Source organism: Lemur catta, chromosome 17, assembly GCF_020740605.2.
Source record: "Lemur catta isolate mLemCat1 chromosome 17, mLemCat1.pri, whole genome shotgun sequence".
Lineage (NCBI taxonomy): Eukaryota > Metazoa > Chordata > Mammalia > Primates > Lemuridae > Lemur > Lemur catta.
In genome coordinates, this window is record NC_059144.1 from 41,121,540 (window position 1) to 41,140,203 (window position 18,664).

Sequence of the window (18,664 nt, forward strand, 5' to 3'; positions counted from 1 at the left end):
GTACTAGGAAACGTACATGTGTTTGTAACGTCTGGAGAGAGAAGCTGGTGGGAAACAGCAGGACACTAGTTACATTTGCTAGAAGGTAAGGACGTTCCCAAAGGTATTACACTAAACATTTTCATAAGCAAATCAACGAAAACAAAGAAAGTAATAATTCTGGTCAAAGACAGACCCAAGCCTTAGCACCAGAACCTAAACAGAAAACAGGAATTTAAAAAACATGAGAAAGATGAGACTTTTCTAACTTTAATGATTCTACTATTCGGGGTTTGTTTGAAGACACACTTCCTTCAAACACTGATATGATAGGCCTGGTAGCAACTAGCATCAAATAAAATACCACTTATTTTTTCTTTTAATTACTGAATTAATAATATGCCATTAAAAAAAACCCCTCAAATACACAACCCTAGAAATGAAAGTCCTCCATAAACTCAGCCTACATCTTGGAAGGGGAAAAAAAAATCTCTGATTTCTTCATTTCAAATTTTAAATTCTTTAAATAAAAATTCAAATAAAATAAAATCTGCTTTTCAGTAGCAGTAGAAACCTTTTAAATAAGTGAAAGAGACAGAGGAAATTAACCGCTCCTGCCCTGGCGAAACTGTGTGTGGTTATTGTGAGGAGTCCTCATGCCCCGGCCTAGCAGTGGGTGGGGGTCACACTGCCCGCTGGCTTCAGGGCTCCAAACATCAGTGTCTCACTCTTCTAAAGCCTGTGTTAATATCTACTGCGTGAGGGAAACGCTGAGAGAAAAAGCAAGCTTGCTGAATTGGTAAGGCCATGCTTTTACTTTTTAATTTAAATCTAATCTATTTCAAATCAGGACATGTTCTCCCAGCAAAGGAGGCAGAAGGGCAAAGGCAGCAGCTGCTTTCACATCTAGAAAATGGGAAAACAGACCCGCTTCCTACAGATCCCAATGGCGACTGACTACACGGGGCTCACAGGCCAACACTTTCGTCCATCGGCCGCTGCTTACTCGGCTTTGCCCCACGCCAGTGGTTCAGCAGCCTTGGCTGCACATTAGAACCATCTAGGAAGCTTTCAAAAATCCTAATGCCCAGGCTATACCCTAGACCAATGAAATAAGAACCCCGGAGAGTCAGGCACAGATATCAGGACTTTGTAAGCTCTGCTGGGAATTCCAATATGTAGGCAGGGTTGGTACAGCTACCCCCATGCGTGGTAGTGGTAAAAATCTTTCTTCCTTGTATTAGCAAATCCAGTTGCGTAGGGACTGGAAGTGTTAACCAACAGATTCCAGGAAGAACTACCACTTTCCCCTCCCATTTGGAAAAGACCGAACACTTACAACTCTGCTTGGAAAAAATGTAGAAATTTATACATACTATAAAGATGTCATTGGGACAAATATCTGTGAAACATAAATAATTAACATTCCTCAACAGTAAGCCCGTTTAAGGACGACTACCTACTGGGAGAGCAGCCACCATGAAGACTCCAGTCAGGACATCTGAAACCACAGAGGAAGAGGCTAAGGATCACCATGTCACTGAATATACTGCAAAGCAGGCTGGCGTGGCATCACTTGTCCTTCTGGCCTATGACAACAGGCTTGTTTTGAAGCATGTGGGCAATGGAACACTGCTCTGTGTGACTAGAAGAGGAATGTGACCACACGTGTGGGCAGGCTTGTATGCGTATGTGAGTGTGCACATCTGCAGAGGGGTAAGAAGTCCCCTGCACGCCCTCTGGTTAAAAGTTACTAAGTTGCATGGCACCTGGAAATACATATTAAGAATGAGAAAAGCCAGATCACTCAACCACTCACCTCAAATATAACACCGAGTGGCTGGATTGGATGAAACCAAGAATTCTCCTCCAGTGCCAATATTCTTCTGCGCGTGTGTGCCTCACCACCTTCCCCCCACACCCCGCTCACAGTAAGTTTTACATGATTGACAATCTCATACACCAATGGCTTTTAGTGATGACAGGAAGTTTCCCCAGGTCACTATTTCAGGCTTATTTCCAGGCTCCCAGGGCTAACCCCAAAAAGTGCACACTTATTAGACAATCACCACTGTAGCTTTTAAGAAAACCAACATTACTTAAATGTCACGCTAAGGTTTTCAGCTATGCTTGGCCTAATGAAGACTTCTGCATGTATGAGCCTCAGCGTTGTTTCAGGGGAGGGGTGCACACTGGCCAGGCCACCCCCATTTAAGCCAACGGTGCTCTGAGGAGGAGCAGCCAGGTCAGAGGTCAGAGGTGGCAGTGCTTTAGGCCCAGAATACCCTCTCTGACTACACCAGGCAGAGATGTGCTTTGAAATGAATAAGAATCATGGGTTTTCATTGGATATACCTTCAATGAAACACAATTTCCCTTTCAGTACGAGACTAATATCTCTTATGCCAAATGCTTCGGACCAGAAGTACTTTGGATTTTTTCAGATTTTGGAATATTCGCATTATACTTAACTGGCTGAGCATCCCTAATGCAAAAATCTGAAATGTGAAATGCTCCAATGAGCATTTCTTTTAAGCATTACATTGGTGCTCAGAAAGTTTCAGATTTTGAAGCCTTTTGGATTTGGAATGTTCAACCTATACTTACTCATCAAGGATGTGCCACTAACAGAGAAGCTAATCAAGATGGTAATCTCTTTAGAAATATGTTACGACACTTATGTGTTTTCTTGTCAAATCCATTCACCCACACACTCCAAAGTAATTTACCAGGTGCCTCCTATGTGCCAAGCAGCGAACAAGGTACAAGGCACTAGAAATACAAAGATGACGAAGGCAACAAAGGTACCGCTGGGATTCAGATGACAGGCTCTGGAGTCAGTCAGCAAAGCCTAACTCTACTGCTACATCAAGTGCTGTAACCTCTGTGTGCCTTGGTCCTGCCATCCCTACAACGGGGACATGGTAGCTACCTTCCTGATTTCTTGTGAGGATGACATGAGATAATGCAAGTAAAGCACCTGGTACACAGTAAGACAGTCCTTGATGGCAAAGACTTCCTCCCAATATACTAGGGAAATAGACAAATTAACAAAAAATAGGTTAACTATTCCAACCAGAGGGATGCAAGGAAGAATTATTTTGGTGTATGATAATCTGAGAATAAAAGCATGCAAAGTCAAACAATAATGGGTCACTGGATTTAAGTTCCAAGGATGCAACTCACTTCTGTGCTCAGTTTTCAAAGACAACTCTCAGAAATTCGTGAGAGCCTGTGCTGCACAACCTGCAGTGGTGCAGGGTGGGGTCCTGCTATACAACCTGCAGTGGTGCAGGGTGGGGTCCTGCTATACGACCTGCAGTGGTGCAGGGTGGGGTCCTGCTATACGACCTGCAGTGGTGCAGGGTGGGGTCCTGCTATACGACCTGCAGTGGTGCAGGGTGGGGTCCTGCTATACGACCTGCAGTGGTGCAGGGTGGGGTCCTGCTATACGACCTGCAGTGGTGCAGGGTGGGGTCCTGCTATGTGCTCCTCTAACTTCTGAGACAACTGACCATCTCGCCGACTGCCAGATAGACAGACTCTATCCTCATCCAACCTTGGACAAGCAGCATGACATATGGACGGGATAAATGTCCTGAGAGCACAAATGTGCCTTTATCTAGAACCACGCACAGGAGAGAGCTCTAGAACGGTAGTCAAAAGACTCCTTAGTTTCATCACTTAACTAGAAGCAGGTCTGGGGCAGGGTTGAGGGAGTCACATGACCAAGCTACTCCATCTCCCCCAAGGTTATGGTCACTATGTGCTGTGAATGGAAATAACACAAAATCCTGCCTCACCTGACATAGCCACATTCGAGTCATGGGCAACAACATGTGTGCGAATCCTTTGTAAAATCTAATACTACACAACACGAATGTGCTCAGCCTTCTCTCACGATGGGAACTACAGGGTTTTCTCTCTCAGATACGGTTCAGAGCTCAGGCAATTTGATCCAGACTGACCACAATTTGCCTAGAAAGCTCTAAAAAGTCACTCACTTGCCATTTGCAAACAAGAAGCAAAAGCTTACCTACCAGTTTGGCTAACTACAACCCTTAGTCGCTGCTAAATTGGCCAGTAGGGGAGACACATAAATTAGGATGTGGTCAATTCTTTTAAGGATTTAACTTCCCTTTGACAAGTAATGCTTTCTCTTGATTTCCCAAGCACCACAGAATAATTCTCATTTGAAATGTCTGCAAAGCAATTTCATATTTTATGGTGAACTTCGAACAATCTTATAATTTATTACAGAAGAGAGGACTGATTTAGAGGGAAGAATATTTCTTTAAATATATATATTTTTAAATATTAGGCTTGGCTGAAATCATTAAGAAGACACAAGAAAGCACATTAGTCCTTGGTTAAAGAAATGAGGCAAATCATGAATGCTTAGCACAATGAAATCTCAGAATCCATTTTTTAAATAAAAACCATTCCTGGCTGGACTGGGAAAGCCTCAAGACAGTCCCATTTAACCATGTGGAAATATTTCCTATATTCAATTTTTGGAAGAGTTAAAAAAAGAGAGAGAAAAAAGCTTTATTTCAAAGGTGAAGAACTTGCCATACGTAGTCTTATGAAAATAGCTACAGTCAAAACCATGATTCAGGAACAGGTTCTTTTTTTTTTTTTTAAGAGACAGGGTCTCACTATGTTGCCCAAGGCTGGTCTCAAACTCCCAGGCTCAAGTGATCCTCCCACTTCAGCCTCCCAAAGTGCTGGGATCACAAGTGTGAGCCACTTCTCATAATACAATGTTGGGCAGCCCATCTAGCCTCTGTGTTCTATTTTCTCTTTATACAATTAGTGCTTATAAGATAACAAAAGCCACAGGTTAAAGTCCCAAAGATTGAGGAAGAAATGTTTACTCTTGTACCCATCATGGCCGTGTTTAGCTCAATGGTCTGAAAAGCTTCCTAAAAGAAAATGAATGAATCTGACCACTAAACCCGAGAACGTCACTGTGATTAAACTGTAGGATGAGTACCACACCTGACTGGGGAAGGTAAACCAGGTGATCTAGTAAACTTTCTTTCCAGAATTTGCTTTTATAACTATAATTTGGGAAAACTGCCCCCAGATTACATGACCATTATGAAATGGAAATTTGTTAAGTTTCAACAAAAGTAGATCCTTCATGAATGGCTTGGTGTTATCCTCATGGTAATGAGTAAATTCTTGCTCTATTAGTTCCCTGGAAACCTGGTTGTTAAAAAGAGCCTGGCATCCCCTCGACTCCCCACCTTGCTTCCCCTCTCACCAGGCGACCTCTACACAGCAGCTCCCCCTCACCTTCTGCCATGACTGGAAGCAGCCTGAGGCCCTTGTCAGAAGCAGATGCTGGCGCCATGCTTCTTGTAGGGCGGGCAGAGCTGTGAGCCAGATAAACCTCTTTGCTTTGTAAATTACCCAGCCTCAGGTATTCTTTTATAGCAACACAAATGGACTAAGACACACCGTTTTTAAAAACGGATGAACATTCATTTGGCAAGAGCTTTTTCAGCAGTAAGGTAAAAGTCAGCCAGACCTCCACTCTTTTACAATGCACTTTTTCCCACTGAAAATATTATTGAAACCAAATTTACCTCTCTTGGGAAGAGAGGTTCTAATTAGGCCATCTCTTTACTAAAAACATACCTGAGTCATTCACACTGCTGTTCCTCTTGGCATAAGCACTCCGAAGCACCTGCTCGTAAACCTGAGCACCGATTGTCCTCACGTTGTCCCGGATCAGAATGCCTTGAGCCTGCATCATGAAGAGGTAGGTGTTCACTGCACAAAACAGAAGGGAAGGGGGAAAGAGGTGAACTCAAAAGCAATCATAATAAAAATGTATCACATGACTTTGGGATTTTTTCTTTTTGCACCTTTATCACTTCTTTCAGCTCTAAAACCCTAAAAGGTCATAACTCCATTTCCATACCGGGTTCAATGCTTTCTGGACACCAACATTCCTCGGGTATGTAACGGCAATCAGAAAGACCTTTAGCAATTAATTAATTAAAACATTTTTAAAAGGTTTCTACTTTAAAAAAAAAAAAAAAAGATAGGGTCTTGCTCTGTCACCCAGGCTGGAATGCAGTGGTATGATCATAGCTCACTGCAACCTCAAACTTCTGGGCTCAAGTGATCCTCCTGCCTTGCTCTCCTGAGTACCTGGGACTACAGGGACATGCCACCATGCCCAGCTAATTTTTCTTATTTTTTGTAGAGACAGGGTCTTGCTATATTGCCCAGGCTGGCCTCAGGTGATCCTCCAGCCTCAGCCTGACAAAGTGCTGGGATTACAGGCATGAGCCACCAGGTCTAGCCAGTTTCTGCTCTCTTTAAGTTCACCTCAATACTAGATGGCTATATACAACCACCGACTGCTCTGCCTACTGGAAATACTTAAAATTTTGGTCTGGTCTTGGCAACCCTTCAAAGCGGTAGACTAAGGTGCCAACCACTCTCCTTTGGGGATTTTGAGAGAAAAAGGAGATGATAAATGAATGTTCTCAGTCCTCACCACCCACCCAGCCCAGCCCAAATGTCCAAAGCAATAGGGAAAGAGTAGATGGCACAGTCTGGTGTCAATTAAAACATGCTCTTAACAAATGAGTATTCAGATTATGCAGCCAATCACTGTCATCTTTGGAGAGTGATCTCTATTTGGATTTTCCTGAAGTCTCTGTATGATACAAAACTAGGAGGTCACAAACGCAACAGAATATAATTCCTATATTCCACCTGCAATCACAAGTGCCAGGTATTTTCAACACACTGTAGGATTTTAAAACATAGTTTCTTAACCAGCCATTCTGATTTCATCACTTTCCCCTCATCATTGTGAAAGAGGGATGTCTCACAGAGACAGCACACTTATAACTCTAAACTCTGTGGGTGTCTGGAGGTGGAACCAGCTAAACACTTGGCTGACCTCCAACGAGGCCCCAGGCAGCGCAGGGCCTAGTGCCTGGGCCACTCCTCCGCACTCAGTATACCTGGCCTAGGGCTGTCAATTCTGGCTCTTCAACAAGACCTATTTTGTTGACATTCTGTTTCATAATTATTACCATAGTGTCCCGTACATAATGGGCAGTAAATCAGTGACTGAATGGATGAAGCTTAGAAGTCAATATACTTTATTTCAAGCCACTGTGCTTAGTGCTAATGCTGGTAATGGTGACGAGAAAGGGGGGGCAGAGGGGTGGGATTGGGGACAAACCAATTGGCACAATGTTGAAAACCCCAGGTGGCCAACATTAAACAGGGACATAAAATCTTTCAAAAGATCAAATCATCTCTAAGGTATCTTCCAAGCCATAAAATAATAAGCAAAAGAACCTTTTGGCTTTTGTTTGTCTTGGTTTGCTAACAACTGTGTTAGTCTTCTCATTCAACTAATAAATTCACACAGACCACGTATTATTAATGCTTTTTCTAATTTCCACAGGAACTACCACAATGCTGAAATAAAAACTAAGGAAGTAAATATTGCCAAACAAAAGGAAATAATCACAAATCCACAGACTTGGGATGGCACAGGATTTTCAAGAACACTCCTCAATATCACCTAATGCTTCCACCCTACCCTATGATTCCCGAGAACACAGAGCCAACATGCCAAATACAGCCGTCGGCAAAGAAATTCTACTTTGGATTAGGTCCAGAATGTTTCCCAGTCACTTTTACCCACTGGTTTTCTTTCAACTTTCCCAGCACCCCACCCCCACCCCACTTCCACGTGTGCCCTTCCCACGGTATCATACGCGGCTCCCCATCCTGGCTGCTCCTCTGAATGCTGGCCCAGTTGTCTCCACTGGACAAAGGGTGGTGGCCACACTGACAGAGTGGCCCGGGGACAGTCAGATGAGCCCAGAAACAAGCAAAAAGGCCAGCAGCCCTTTCTATCTGTTACCAAAGATCTGTCAGCTGGAGCCCCCTTTTGGAGACTCACAATGCACAATAACTCAAGGCCCAGAAATTCCCAGAATAGGAATGTTCAGTTATCTATCCTGCCATTTCCCAGACCAGCACCCCACCCCACCCCCGCCACTCCTGCATAAAAACCAGTTAACATCAAGTGATCCCAATCACTTTGGAAAATTATGTTTTGGATATTTCTATTAATAGACTTTAAAACTTCCATTACATGGTCAGATAATCAATCCATATTTGCTGAATGTTCTTGGTAAATAGCAGTCACACTGTATTATTGAATCATATTAAGCTTGCTGGAGGCAAAATCCCCTTAATCTTATTTGAGATGTTGCTGCTAAGTTGCCCTTCTGTTTGGTGTTCATGCAGCTGGTTATACAGATCAAACTGCAGGACTTTACAAGCATGCCTATTAAAAGTCTTGTTACTAAATTTAGTCCGTGGTTCCGGCCTAAACTAGGAAGTATATATGGATACACATGTTGCTTTCAATCTAAATTATCTCATTTAAAACTTACATCTCCGTAAAGTAGATGTCCTCTTGACTTTTTTAGATAAGGAAGTCAAGTCCTCCAGAGGTAATTTGCCCAAGGTCGTAAGTTAGTGAAGTCAGAACTAAAGCGGTGAAGTTAGGTGTTCCATACCATTTTGATGAGCTTTGCTTTGGAAACTATGAAAAGCAATACTTTCCAATAATACGGTCCTGATCAACAGTGGCTGAATCACAGTGTAAAAAACAGTTTTGAATTGGCACGCACTTGTCACATCTTCCATTGTTTCAACAAGCATCTCCTGAGCACCTACCTTACTGTGTACTTTTTAGGTACACTACTGGCCACTGGGGGCCAAGGAGGAGCAGAGCACTGGGGGAGGTGCAGACACAAACAAGACATGGGAATGCAGTGTGATGAAACAACATTTAACACAAATGTAGGCTTACTATTAATAATAATTTTTATACTTTCATGAGACATTATAATTATCATCCAGCCCCAGTATCTAGATTGAGGGAGCTCTTATCGACATAATTCAGTTGAAAAATAAGCCCCATGCAGGTCTACACAATTGGAAATTTCCATCCAGATGCCAGTGCAAGCAGCCTTGGGCCATGGCTTTAACTGAAGAGTTTCCTGAGGCCCCTCAGCCACCTGTGGGCCACAGGACAGAGCCTTTCTTCCTCTTTGTACTTGAATATAACAGGAAGACACACACTTCCTTCTCCATTAGAATTCCAGCCAGCCATAGCCTTACGAACCAGGTAACACGGTTTTCACTTGAACACACATTAATAATGCCTGTGACTTATAAAAATTCCTCACAAGATAATGAAATGTGACTTTCCAGATTAGGAGCAAAACCATTTGACACAATGAACCCAAGAGGAAAAGAAACTAGATTCTGTACACTTGAGTTCATAATCTTTTATCCTAAATATGTGTATTCTTAATGTTTGTTACAGCTGGCTTGATAAGCTAAGAGAGTTTGAAGTAGAAAAGAAACCATTCCTTTCCTGACCACTCTATCCAATCTGTGTCTCACCCCCAACACGTGCCAACACACACACACACACGTACACATACATACACACCCATACACCAATCATTTTTAAATTTATCTTGTCTCCTATTAAAATGTGAGCCCCATGAGGGCAAGGCTGTTGTCTACTTCCTTCAGCGCTGCACCCCCAGGAGTTAGGACAATGTGTTTGGAACACAGAAGACGCATAACAAATATTTGAATGAATAAGTTGGGACAGTACACAACTGAGTCTTCAGAACTCAGTTGTGCTCACAGAGGCATGGATATGGGATGTCAAGCCTTTCCTTTTATTTTGCATCTGCTCCCTACTCCTTTCTGAGAGGAACACAAAGTGTTGAAGGTGAACCAGCATCACTGCACCAACCTGTTCCTAGGAAAAGCTCAGCTATTCCTTTTCACCAGTTGAGCAGAGCTGCTGCATGGATTAGCTTTCCCCAAAAATGTTCCCTGTTACTCTCATTCCTCATGAAGCTTATTTTTAAATGTTCCTTACTATAATGCACAAGTTTATTAAATATCTTGTGCAACAATATTTGTAACCGTGGAGGAAAAACAAAAATGTCCACCCAAAGGAGACTGGTTGAATGAATTACTATTATACATCCACATGGATGGAATAGTATGAGGCCATAAAAAAGAATGAGGAACCTGTCACAACAGTCCAAAACTAAAAAGAACCCAGAAGTCCACCCATAGTGGAACAGATTAAAAATGTGTAGCCTATTTCAATTTCTGGAATACTATACAGCAACAGGAATAAGGAAACTGCAACCACATGAACCAATCTCTCACATATCATGTGGAGCAAAGGAGACAGACACAGAGGAGCACATGTGGTAAGATTTCAGGTCCATAAAATACAGAAACAGGCACAAGTGATCCACAGTGTAGAAGTCAGAAAAATGTTTATGCTTGGGTTGGGGAGGGTTTGCAGGTGGTTTCTGATAATCTTATCTCTTGACCTAGGTACTGGTTACACAAGTACATTCATTTTGTAAAACTTTGCCTGCTTGCAAATAATCGAACCTACTTGCAAATAATCACAGATGATCGGTGTTCACTGCTCTGCACAGCATTCTGTAAAGAATGAATTCGCTTGTTTTGCTTATAAAGAAGTAGATTCCTATGAAAATAATAGCACATTTACTGAGTGCTAGTACCTTTCCAAATATCCCATTTCATCCTCGCAGTAACTGAGAGGTAGGCTGCTACCCTCATTTTAGAGATGAGGGAACTGAGGTCTGAATGAGTAATCTGACCATGTGCGGTCAACATTTCACAACCGCTCTCTGTCTCCAGAGTCCAAGTTTTTAACAAATATGTTCTATCATCTCTCAGGTGCTTAATCCCCTGAATCCGCAGCTACTATTCCCACACTTGATTCCTTTTATTATAGCTGGATCTTCACTGCCAATATTTCACACATCCCTGGCTTCCAATACTCCGCTCCGACAGTGGGTAACAATGCTCTTCAGACAGTACGGTGCAGCCCAAACATTTATGACTTTGAGGCTCTAATGAGAATCATAAATTTTTGTATTCCAAATCTGCTTAAAATGTTGGATACTCATACTATTTGGAGATATTAACAGACATTTAAGAAAGAATACACAGCTTTTTTTTAAGATGTAGGGAATTTTTGGGCAACAAATTGATACCCACTGTCACAACTATTTACATGTTTTGAAGCAATTATGTGACAATTTTCTCACAGAAAGTGTTTAAAGAAAACAAGGGGGTAGGGGACACACACACACACACACATTAACAGAGTAAAGCATCCCAAAAATTATTTTAGGGGAAAAATTCAATTTGATGAAATCTTTTGCTTACCTAGTCTTTCCCACTTGAGGTAGAGAAACCAACTTAAGCACAATTATATTTTCCACCCTCTCTAAATATTCCTAACTATTAAATAAAAATCCAAGTAGTAAAAATTAACAGCTATGAAGTACCCTGTAAACATTCCCATTGAGGTGTTAGTCTACTGTCTGATAAATTATTAAACTACACGTGAGATTAGGCATGAAAAAGCCGTCTAAAGCGATATTAACTGCCTGGGTAGCCCACGGGAATCATTTAACTGGTCTAAGCTCCAGCTTTGTTTCCCCCAAAATTCTTAACACAATGACCAGTTACCACCCTGGAAAGGACCAATATCCAGACCCACGTACCCAGCAGAGGGGCTCAGCAAACAAACAAAGATGCCCAAATTTTATACCACATAACCTGAATGAAACTCTGGGTCAGAGAAAACTAAGAATTACCCTTCTGGTGCTGTTAGCACTGAATGCCTGCATCTACCAAAACACACCCTGCCCCTGCTGCGGGGAAGGTCATCTGATGAGAATGGCTAGAGGCACACAACCAGCAGAGCAACATTGCTCTCTGGAGCTGACACTGCGACAGTGCTTCGGCCCAGCCCCTGTCCTGACCTCTCCCCTTCCACACCCACCCTGTTTTGCCGGCAGTGCTAGCCTCCCGCCCCCGCTGACACACCCTCATGGATGCACTCTGGCAACTCTTGCTCATACTAAGCCTTAATGTCACTCTTCTTAGTTTTTCCTGATATCATCCCAACCCCAAGATTAGAACTGTCCACTCCTATCTTTGGCTTCTTTCCCAACTGATATGCTTCTATCCATGCCCCCTATAAATCGGAGCATGTCTCTTCCAACAAGCTGTAAGCTCCTTAAAAGTACAGACTGTCTTATTCTTTTCTTCATCTATAATGTCTGATGAATAGCAGGCATTAAACTCTTTATTAAATTAATAAATTACAGCTTAGTACACAGCATGCTGTTATGGCCATTTGGTGGAGGTATCTTGTTTTTTCAAGTTAGAAGTACACAGGTTTTACTGTAACCGCACAAGAAAGATTCTATAAGCCAGAAAAAGGGCAATGAAACTGATACTTTACTAACTTTGCTGGTGTAAGTGTAAACTGGTATAACCCTTTGGGAAAACGACTTGCAAATTCAACAAAGAGCCATAAAAATGCTCTTACCTTCTGATCTAGCAATTTCAAGGAAATTATCCCAAACATGAGGACATTCTATGGACAAAGTTTTTTATTATTTCTAAAAGCAAAATCTTGGGAAACAACTCAAAATCAACAATATCACAGCTAAGTAAACCGTGATACAAAACTTGATATAATCTTACATAGCTTTAGAAGTAAAAACTATGAGATCTTATAAACAGAACAAATGTGTAATATTTAGCATAGACTATCATATTTTTAACAACATGAGTAAAGTTCTGTTATATCATAATAACTATCGCTAAAGAATAAAAACACACATAAGGCTAAAAAAGACTAGAAGCAAATTTACCAATAAGCTTGGGGATTAGGGAATAACAGTGATGTGAGCTGACTTCTTTCCTTCTTTACTCTGTTTTACCAATTTTCTCTACAACAGTTTGTTGCTGTTTTATCTTATTTACTTATTTTTTTAAGAGATGTAGTCTTGATATGTTGCCCAGGCTGGCCTCCAACTCAAAAAATCCTCCCACTTCAGCCTCCCGAGTAGCTGGGACTACAGGTGCACATCACCATGTCTGGCTTTGTTGTTGTAATTTTAATACATAACAGAGAAAACAATAAAGGACCCTGCCAGCCAGCCTGAATTTACCTAACATGATCATCAATATTAACAAACAAATATTCTCAGTTCCATTCTTTGTTCCGGGGGCAGGAGGTATACAAAGTGTGCGATCTCCACATCAACATTTCGTTCTGGAAAGGCTGCCAGTGATGGCTGCCACATTCTCCTCAAGTCCTCCCGACCTTGAAGTCCAGAAGAGGTTCTTAGAACCAGAATGGCCTATGGAAACCAAGAATTTGTGTATTGAAAAGGGCCTCTGGTTTTCCCTCTCTTGGGAAAAGCGCACACCTGTACTGCACAAACAGACATGATGGGAAAGGTAAGAAATCTCTCATAAAAATCCCCCTTCTAAAGGAAAAGGGCAGGGGGGAATCCTGGGCTGAGAAGGCCAACAATACTGTTGAGTCCAGTCCCTGGCTGACTCCAAGACCCTCTCTGGACCTCAGCTGCCTCGTCAAGAATGTCAATAAGGACATTATTGAGCTGGATATGGTTTTCTTAACCTTTTCAACCAAGCCCTGCCTCCCACCACTGATTGCACAGGAATCCTACAAACACGTACAGAACTCATTTTGTTGTGTTACAAAAAAGTTTCCTAAATAAAAAATGTTACCAGTTTATATTTACACCGAATGTTTTCCAAATATAAAATTATATAATATTGAATGGGCTTATACAAATTGCACAAACCCCCAGGAATTCTGATTCCTCCTCTCCCTTTCCCTTGGACCTTGAGAATCACCAGACTGCAAAGCCTCTTGCAACTCAAAATCCACAATTATAAATTCGCTGTGTCCTCCTCTCTTCCTTTTAGAAAAATTGGCTAACAAACACCTCAGGTTTACAATTCTCTGCCTCCTTTCTTCTCCTTTCCACAGGGGGTTTGGGTTTCTGATTGTCCTTCACTGCTGGCCTTCCTTTCCAGGGTGCTGATGCTTTAGCCCCTGCATGACAGAGCTGGGGACTGGAGCCCAAATTCGATGGAAAAGCCCATGCTTGTAGCCACCGCCTTCTCCTTACATCCTGGTCAGCAAGTTACACTGGAGCTATTCAGGGCAAACATGGGTTGTAAAAGGACATCTAATTCTCTTTCCTCTCTTACCATGCTAAAAAAAAATGCACTTTCAATATTTGCCCCTTTGGTCTCCTATTAAGTTCCTCTCGATGGGTTAAATTTGTTGTTGTTGTTTTTTTTTTTGTTGTTGTTGTTTTTTTTTTTTTTTTTTGAGACAGGGGTCTCGATATGTTGCCCTGGCTGAATTGGACTCAAGCGATCCTCCTGCTTTGGCCTCCCAAAGTGCTGGGATTATAGGCACAAGCCACCTCATCCAGCTGAGTGATTTAAAAGAATGTAATTCTACAGCAAAGAGTTGAATTTCTTCAACTTTGAAATGCTATCTGCCTTCAATTAAGTTTCTTCTAACCCTCTGCAAACATGTAACATAAAAAAGTTGCTTGCCTAAATGATTCGAAAGACTAATAATAATGAATGTTGGTGAGGATATGCTGGAAAGGGTATCCTATAGCTTGCTGATGGAAATATAAATTGGTATAACCTCTAGAGGGCAACTTAGTAATATTAATAGATCATTCTCTTTAACCCAACAGCTCCTACTTTCACGTATTCATCCTAAAGAAATAACTGGACAAATTAACAGTTGTGTTCAAGGATGTTTATCTCAGTACTGTTAAGCAAAACTGCAAACCTACTGAAATGTGAAAGAAAAGAGACTAGGAAAAATAAATTATGCCAAAGTCATCCGATGGCACACTAAGCAATCATTAAAAAATAGTTATTGCTTTAGAAGTACCCATAATTTATTTAATTAAAAAAATCATACTGTGTAACAATGTACATAATATGTCACGTTTGTGTTTTAAAAAGAGGAAAATATACACAAAAAACAGTTTTAGAAATTATATATCAAGATGTTCAGAGTGTTTATCTCTGCTTAGTAGAATCAGGTCATCTGTACTTTGACACAATGAAGCATTTCCATGATCTTCAGAAAAATCCTGCATGATAATGGAGTTAGTTCTCTGTTCCAACAGTTAAAAACTGCAATAAACAAATCTGTTTAAATTAACTGACCCAAAATTTCAAAGTTTCCAGATTTACTGAGAACCCCTTTTTCACATAGTACCTATTTAATATCTATGCACACACTTTAGGAATTCTGTCTTAGGAAACGTTTTTTTTTCTTTCTTTTCATTTTTTTAAACAATGATCATACATTTTTGGGGGGTGGGGGGAAGCCCTAAAAAATATAACCAAACTTTCCCCTTATTATGGGATTCCACACTTTCACTGCTCCAGACCCAAATAACTTCCCTAATCCCAAACCATTATTCCACTTTAACCTACACCCAAATGATTCATAATGATCCTAAAACTTCCGGTGCTTCTAGCTTTAACTTCGCCAGGCAAGCTTCCTCTATCTAGCCCACCATCCAAACATATCCCACACAGTTCTTTGGTCTCCCTCCTGATCCTCTTTTGGAAAGATTATTCTTCACGTCCAGAGGGGATGATATATTTTAATCACATTATTGTTAGCCTGGAAGATTATAATAGACTAATGGTGTTATCTACTCTTTGGGAATTAAAGTATTTCCAAGAGGGCATCATTCCAGCTGATAGTTAACACCCAAATTGTCAAACGCCTGAAATCAGAGCCATGCTTTGCATAGAAAGGCAAAAGATACCACAGGAAACATCTGAAAATTTCTAGCCTTCAAGGCATCAACACTTAGCAGAACAAGGTCTTCCCTTAACGCCTTGCGGATATGAAACCCTTCTTTCCTTCCAGATGGCTTGTCTTTAGCAAACGTCAACTTGCAGTCCTAGAAAGGGGTTCTCTGAGCCTTGCAGAATGCTGGACTATTTTTCTGTCAACTAGTATATCACTCTGTCTTTCCCTTGATCCTAAACAATCAGACATTTAACTCTTCTCTCTTTAGCTAAGTGAGGTCCCCATGTTAAAGTACAGTCATTCCAGACCCACCAAGTCCACAGAAACAGAAGGGCCAACCTACTCTACAAGGGAATGCTGGAACAGCATCACGATTGATCAAAACTTGTAAGGCTGTACTCTGGAACATTAAAAACAAATTCTTCCCACAGATTGCTTAATTGCAAAGGGGAAAATGTACATTTACTATGAAAAGATCTAACAGGTACCACTTAACCAAGGGATCAAACTAGGGGTTACAAGTTTGATCCCTTGGACAAGCTAACATTACCCTCTGAGTAGTCCTGCCAAAAGTGTTTAACTTAAATCTAATCAAGCTCTTAGAACCATCTTCTGGTTTACAAAAATACAGAGGATTGAGAAATACATCAAAATGACACCAGGCAATTCCAGAATGTGAGACATCCTACAAAACAACTGGCCTGGACTATTTTTCAAAAAAGTTACTATAATAGCAGGGGTGGGAGGTGCACAGGGGGGAAGGCTACTATAGACTAAGAAACCAAATATAGTATGTTATTTTGGGGACAAGGGCAGCTACAAATAACATTTTCAGCACCACTGCGAAAATATGGGTATGGACTGGATATTAGAAGATATGATGATGATGAAAGTATTATTAATTTTCTTAGTTGCAATAACAGTACTGTGGTTATACAGGACAATATAATTTTTTTAATGGATACATGCTGAAATATTAAGAGGTTGACTTGATATCTATCAACAATTTAATTTCACATGGCTAAGGGGGAAAAATAGAGCCAGCGTTCAAACAAATAAAGCAAAATGGCAATAAGTGTTGACTCTACATGGAAGGTGGCTGTGTTATCCTTTCAACTTTTCTGTATGTTCAAATTTTTTCATAAAAAAATTGAGAGAGAAGTTTGGTTTTAGATGTATCTAAATTGCCAACTAAACCTAAATCAAAGTATGCTAACACTAAAAATCCTGTAAATGGGTCAAGAATTGTCATCCAGGTAATAAAGATCCTAGCAATGTTCACATAAGAAATTTATTATAATAATAATTAGCAATGTTCACATAAGAAGTTAACGTTTACATAACAAGTAGCTATTCCATGCCCTTGAAATAGTCATTATTAGGTTTTTGGAATCAAAAATTACATTTACTGTTTACCTATAATTTCATAGGAAAGCTAAAAGAAATTACAAATAAATCCTCCTGTTGCTCTCTCACTAAGTCTTTGAATGGCTTCCCACCACCTTCAAGGTCAAGTCCAAATTCCACAGACTCCATAAAACCGGGCCTCTGCCTCTGCAATTTCAGTTCTTGCCACTCTCCAACTCTGGCCATAATGGACTACTTGCAGCTTTCTGAAACCAGCCAAGATCTCAGACAATGCCGCTCCTGCTGCCTAACCTCAAAGACACAAAACCCAAGATTTCACAAAGGAAAAATTCCTGGGGAAAATTACCTATGATAACAAAAGCAAGGGCTCAGGAAGAAAAGGGGAGGGAGGATAAGAAGAGAGGATAAAAGACAAGGTCTCAACGAAGACCAAACCAAGCTGTGCCTCCCTTCCCTTCACATGCAGCAGTCCTGCCGGTGGCTTGCCCTGGGGCTCTCTTCAATAACATTTGTAGGCTCACCAAAAAACAAATTACTAATTCCTGAGATTGGTATTACTCTCAGACAAAAATCAATTCCCAGGCCTGCACATCCCACAATCAAAACAACCGAGGGGTTCAGAGTTAAAATTCAGTGACTCCCAAAATCTTATAATACTGATCCTATGCTGGCAACCATATAGCTCTGAAATGCAACAAAAATTAAATTACGGTGTTCTGTAATACATTTACACTTTATTTTTAAATATTAACAAGAATGCCAGAGGGAGCAAGTTTATCAAGGGATAACAGTACCTCCAATCTAGTTCACTCAGAGGCCAATTAACATTTCCCACCACGCCCAGCGACCAGACTCTCTGGGTGTTCAAAGTTGCTTATGACCCTGTGGATTTATCAGCAGAGGCCTCTGCCCCAGAACCTATTACGGCCAATGCACAAGGGGTTCAGTGTGCAAGGAGGCAGCACCTGAGCTATTCTAACCACCAAGCAAATCTAGTACATGTTCTTTTGCTTCTTTTGCTTCTTTTGCTGTCTGAAGATCCAAAACCTAACCTGGCTATTTGATTTTTCCTCTCTTCTCACCTTGGTTTTCCCTTCTCACGGTTATTTTTAAAATCAGCAAATGCCTAACATTTGAAAACTGTCAGTAGCCATCTGTGCTTTTCACAATTAGATCATTGTTAAAAAGGAGCAAAATTTTTAGCTCTAGACTTTACTTCATCAAACTGGCAAACCATTAAAGGTGATTTAGTCTTTACAGCAGGGTTGCTGCACTGTGGGGCTACTCTAAAATATACCTAATTGTGGGATTCCGACAACTGCAGGACCTCCCTCTGTCTTTAAGTTAGAGTTTTTATTACTGTAACTCCCTCACCCCAACCTAGCGGGACATTTTCTGTATCCTGGCCCATAAAATGACTCAGTCCACTGATGGGGTAACTGACAAATCCTCAGGGGATTAAAATATTAATATTAATTAGCTAATTATATTTTAAAAGTAAATTAAAAATATATATATAGTTTAGGAAAGCTGTTAACTATATCATGA

The 18,664-nt window shown here is 40.9% G+C and overlaps 1 protein-coding gene across 1 annotated transcript in view; it reads right to left on the reverse strand.

Annotated features, from left to right (window-relative positions):
- B4GALT5 (beta-1,4-galactosyltransferase 5) overlaps positions 1 to 18,664 on the reverse strand; it is a 59,074-nt gene that overhangs the window by 15,034 nt on the left and 25,376 nt on the right. The window contains exon 2 of the mRNA XM_045529247.1: positions 5,626 to 5,760. Coding sequence (XP_045385203.1) covers positions 5,626 to 5,760 — 135 coding nt within the window. The remainder of the gene's footprint in view (positions 1 to 5,625; positions 5,761 to 18,664) is intronic.